A 5,347-nucleotide genomic window follows, 5' to 3' on the forward strand; every position below is an offset into this window, starting at 1 on the left:
GTCCATGGGATTTCCCAGGCAAGAATACTGCAGTGGGTTGCCATTTCCTTCTCCAGGGGATCTTCTCTACCCAGGGATACAATCTGCATCTCCTGCCTCAGCAGGCAGATTTTTTACTGCTCAGCCAGCCTTAGGTAGGGAATTGCTCACTATTTTTTTTAAAGGCCTTTTATATTACTAGATCTTTTTAAAATCATACACATACATTCCTTTGATTAAAAGTGATTTAAAAAGGAAAAGAAAGACAATCAGAGATCATTTAAATTAAGTCTATTGCTGCTCTTGTTACCAATTTTCATCCTCCTCCACTGATAACAGCACTTGGGTTTTGTTTCAGAGAATCTCCCTCCTTTACTGGGTAATTTGGTGGGCCTGTTAATCAAGGAACCCCAAGCCCTGGCCAAGTGGGGAAGGGGCCAATGACACTTTCTCCCTGGAATCTTGAACAGAATGGCAAAAAGACCTAACACAGCTGGAAACAGTGCACCCAGAACTAGAAACCCTCCATTCTCTCCTTTCATTTACCCAGCCCCCAGGACTCCCTTGGTTTGGACTTTTTAAGCTTAAATTCTGTGAGCTGCCTATTTCCTTCTAATAAATTCCTCTTTTGCTTAAGTTAGTTGAAGCCACTCTCTGTTGTTTATAATAAGAGAACTTATTGGAAATGTCTTTTAAAAAATGAATATGAAGTTAATCTGTGCTTTTATTTGCCAGTACAATTTAGTACAGTGGCTTGCAAAGCTTTTTGGCCTTAAAAAACACATTTTACATCACAATCAAATAAATACACATACACATATGTAATATGTAAACAAAGATATAACTGAAACAAAAGTTTCACCAAAAATGTCTACCCTAACACTCTGAGCCTGTTAACTCTTATTTCTTATTTTAAGAAATAAGAAGTTTGTTGTTTTTTAGAGCAGTTTTAGGTTTGTAACAAAATTGACAGGAAGATATAGAAATTTCCCATATACCCCCTCCCCACACACATGCATAGCCATTATCAGCATCATTCACCAGAATGGTACTTTTTAACCAAAGATGAACGTATATTGATACATCATAACCACCCAGGATCCACAGATCATCTTAAGATTCACTCTATGTCAAGTGAGTATGTTACACCTTCCATGGGTTTGGACAAATGTATAATGACATATATCCATCATTATACTATCAAAGTATTTTCACTGCCCTAAAAAACTTCTGTATTCTGTGTATTCATCTGCACTCTCCTCCCAAATTCCTGGCATCCATTGATCTTTTTATTGTCTCTATGGTTTTACCATTTCCAGAAGAGCATACAGTTGGAATTTCTTTCTTTTTTCCTGAAAAGAGAGGTTCAAAGCTTTTATGACTATAAGACCATTCATGGCTCACCCATGCACGGGCTAGACAGGCTGTAGGTAGCAAGCTCTTCCACTAAATACTGCAACTTTTCTTCCAATACTGAGCCCTGTCCCACTGTCCCTGCCCAGTGGAGGTGCAGGCGGACATGTGTAAGGTATTTATTCACAGGAAGGCCACAAGTTTTGCGCCTCTTGTTACAATGAACCCAGATCCCTGTTAGGGTGTGTTACAAATACAGGGGCCATTTCTTCAGGCCTCCTGCTCTGAGCACATCTATTTCCTTTTTAAGGCTGGTTCTGACCCATTAAGTTGATTTTTAGTGACTATGTGATTACGATCAGCAGTTGGAAAGCACTGGCTCCTTGTACCTACTGCAACTGCCTCCAACAATAAAAACAACCCAGAGAATGCAGCAGCCGTATTTCCAGTGACCATGTGTGGTGCACTGAGGCACATGGCCTGGTTGTTGGAGAAACACCAACACAGTCCCAGGGTCCTGACACTCAGCAGGACACACCAGAAAATTAAATTGTCTGCACTGCTGACACCAAAAGAAACAACTTCTTCATTCATTTATTCACTCACTCACTTTGCACATGCACTGAGCACTCATTCAACAATGTGAATATATGAGAGGTTCCTGGGGACTGTCCAGAGCCATAAATTCTGTCTTCAAGATGGCTCAGAGGAAAGGAATCCAGGACAAAGCCTGTCTCCTGACTGATTGATTGTTTACCATCTCCTCTTCCGTAAGAGCTCAGGAATGTCTCCAACACCAGATATGGGCAATAGTGATTTCATTCCCACCTTTGAAGTCAAATAACTTTCAAGTTCAGCCTGGTAAGAAGGAATAAAAGAGAATTCCTGTCTCTCTCTTGTTCTAGAGGCCTCTGATTAGCTTCAAACTAATCTACGGCTGGAGACTGTCTGAATTTCTTGCTATTTTCCAATCCACTCTTTCTGCCCCACCAGACAAGCAGCAAAACATCAAGGGATAGACTGTCAATTCATTCTCAACACTGCCAATGCCTTAGATTTAAGACTTCTCTGAATCTCTTTTCTACAACAAGCAAAAACTCTAGTCATCCCTCTCCTTTATTTCCCTCATATCCTGTTCCTTGCCTCAGCCATTCCAAAACAGTGAGCAAGCATGTGGAAAAGGACTTGGGTCTAACACAATAGAGGTTGGATTTTTCTTCTCATCTCTTCTGTGTCCCAGAGCTGGGGGAGTGGCAAATAACAGAAGACAGGGATGGGGGTATTGGGGTTGGGCAGTAGCAATACTTGAATTGTAATGTGATAGACACTCACAGCCTGGACAGAAATGGAGAGGGGACTGTGAGCCGAATTAAGTGATCATCTATACCCTCAACTTGAAATATACTTTGAAAAGCCATAATCCAGGTGCAGATGGATTAGCTCTATCTCAAGAGCATGCTGAGACAGGAAGACAGAATGGAATCAGAGTGCAGTGGGGGAAAGGGAGGGATACAAACTCCCTATCACCTTAGCTCCCGTTTCATTCTCCTCCAGAATAGCTTGAAAACTGATGAAATAGTACACATTCATTCTGGGTTAGGTTTCCCAGCAGAGCCACAAGCTACCCTCCTCTGAGGGTACGAGGAAAAATCATACGGTCTGCTGTGGTGGGGAGGAGACCAAGGGAGTGAGGGGAGCTGGGCAGATCGCTTAGCACTGGAGCAGATGGGAAGGGGTCCTCGCTCCCCCACTCTCACTCCGTCTAGAAACTCGTGCAGGTCACTTCCCTCCCCTTCTCAGCCCAGGTTCTGGCATCCCTTCCATCTGCTTGCTCCGTGCTTGAAGACGGAAGCAAAACCAACCAAAAGTCCCAGGAAGCTATCGGCTGACCGATGGGAGGAGGGGAGCAGGAAAACCTGCATGGGGGAAAGAGCAGAAATCATAGCAGAGAGGTGACCCCAAGCAGCCAGCCTCCTAGCAAAAGGTAAGAGTCCTTGGCCAATCTCCGCGTACTTGGAGTTCTACCACCCCACCCTCCAGTCCGAGCCCTAGAATTTCACTTTGTATCCTTTGTCTTGCTACTGCTCGCCCAAAGCACTACGAAGTTCTTTGAAGAGCCCCTGAAGTCACCAGAACCCACAGAAAGGCCTAATCCCCCTCGATAGGAACCGAAGTCCAAAAGAGCACAGGGATCCCGTCCCTGGAGCTCATTCTCCTACGACACAACCTAACAGCCCATAGGACCCCTGAGCAGCGCGCACCGGCGACCAGCGCCGAGGCCCGGGCAGGAGCCGCAGTGTCCTCCCAAAGGGCAGGGAAGCCCTGTGTCCTCGAGCCTCAGAAGAGTCTTTATCCTGCTGACCCCACTACCCGCCGCAAAGTGGTAGAAGAAAGAAAAGCGCTGCGAGGAGCTGACCACACCGAGCGCGGCATCAGGTGATGTCAGCGAACTCCTCGCGGGGCACTGGAAATGAAGAATTCGAAAACGAGAATACCAAGCTAGGTAGGCAGCGCGAACGCTTTTACTTACCGCGGTCTGCCCCTCCGGGTGAACGTCCACCAAGGTACACCAGTTATGCGTCCCGTTCATCTTCTCCTGCGGGGGTCGCAGCACAAAGCCCAACCCTCAGCCCTGCAGTCCGGCTCCTACTAAACGGGCGCGCGCCGAACCGCCCCACCTTGTATTGTTGCGTCAGGGCGGGAGCAAGACAGGACACGCCCCTAAGACGCCATTGGCCAACGAGTGGGCGAAACTGTGCAATAGGCGTGGTCTAGATGTATCAGGACACGCCCATCTGAGCTCGCTCTGATTTACGTAGAGGTGGGGATTATGGCTTGGGAGCAACTTATTTGCTTAACTGAAGTTTTGCATAGCATTTTATGCCTATATGAAGAAATGGCAACCCACTGCAGTATTCTTGCCTGAAAAATCCCATGGACAGAGGAGCCTGACGGGTTACAGTCCAGAGTGTCGCAAAGAGTAGGACATGACTGAGCGACTAAGCACATATGCGTGTATGGGCTGTACCTCAAACATTAGTCTTGGCTTCACCTTTCAATTCCAAGACCAGTGTTTGTAAGATAGAATCACCCTGCCAGCCCCTAGCGGATGAGGAGTTGGAAAAGTCTTCCATTCTCCTGTTCCTACATATAGGCCAGCCTGTAGGGTTTGTGGAGCTGAGCAAACCTTACAGACTTCCAGGACCAGCTCACTCAGACTGGCCTAAGCCAGTCTGGCAAGTGCCCTTCCCTGGCAGGAAGCCCAGGCCAAAGTCAATGCCAGCTTGGCTATGGGTGGGGCTTGTTTGGCAGAAGCTATTATATCGAAGCTGCCCTTATATAGAAGGGAGAGGCGGGACACATTGCCTTAAAAGGAATTTGTATTCTTGGGAAGGGATAAATCTCAATTTTTCCAGTGGCATTTGCTCCCTAAGCCCAGGTTAGCATCTTAAGGGCCCATAAGAGAGGTTGGTCAAACAGGACCTTGGAGCTTCTTCCAGCCCAACCGCTCTTGGCAGGTGGCTTCTCAATGGGGCTATGATCTTCATGGACATCAGACAGGAGGAGGTCTGACCCATTCTTGAGTGGGCAGAACTTCTGAATCTGGCAATAGACTTTGGTGAACACCTCACCCCCTCTTCAAGGGAACACAAGAGCAGGGATGACAAACTTCCCAGGTAGGAACTAGGTCACATGCAATGTAGGAATGGGTGGTATCTTTGCACCTGGAAGGCAAATATTTAGGGTATCCTTATGCCCCATAGGAATAAAACTCAGTTCTCACCTGTCTTCTTTAATTCTCAAAGAAGGCATTTACTGGTCTTGCTATTCCCAGGAAAGAATGGAGCTGCTATAAACTTCTAGTCTCTCTAGACCCCATCTGATCTGTTGTAAAAGACCTCTAAAAGTAAGGTAAGAAAACTCCAGTTTCAGCCTCTAAGTTGCACAGTAATATGGCTTCTTCATATAATTTAGATCTCCAAACAAATCAGGAAAATGAATGAGAAGTCAAGGA

The 5,347-nt window shown here is 46.1% G+C and overlaps 1 protein-coding gene and 1 non-coding gene across 7 annotated transcripts in view; both read right to left on the reverse strand.

Moving 5' to 3' along the window:
* The window catches only part of TUFT1 (tuftelin 1), a 50,125-nt gene extending 46,108 nt beyond the window's left edge, over nt 1–4,017 (reverse strand). For all 6 annotated transcript variants that reach the window (XM_061406728.1, XM_061406710.1, XM_061406736.1 and 3 more), the window contains exon 1: nt 3,863–4,017. In XM_061406728.1, the coding sequence (XP_061262712.1) occupies nt 3,863–3,922 (60 nt within the window). In that variant the 5' untranslated portion in view covers nt 3,923–4,017. The remainder of the gene's footprint in view (nt 1–3,862) is intronic.
* On the reverse strand, nt 1,499–1,629 carry LOC133245467 (small nucleolar RNA SNORA11). The gene has a single exon (XR_009735724.1). It is a non-coding gene; the product is annotated as a small nucleolar RNA SNORA11 (small nucleolar RNA).
* Nucleotides 4,018–5,347: the final 1,330 nt, after the last annotated feature.

This window comes from Bos javanicus, chromosome 3, assembly GCF_032452875.1.
Source record: "Bos javanicus breed banteng chromosome 3, ARS-OSU_banteng_1.0, whole genome shotgun sequence".
NCBI lineage: Eukaryota > Metazoa > Chordata > Mammalia > Artiodactyla > Bovidae > Bos > Bos javanicus.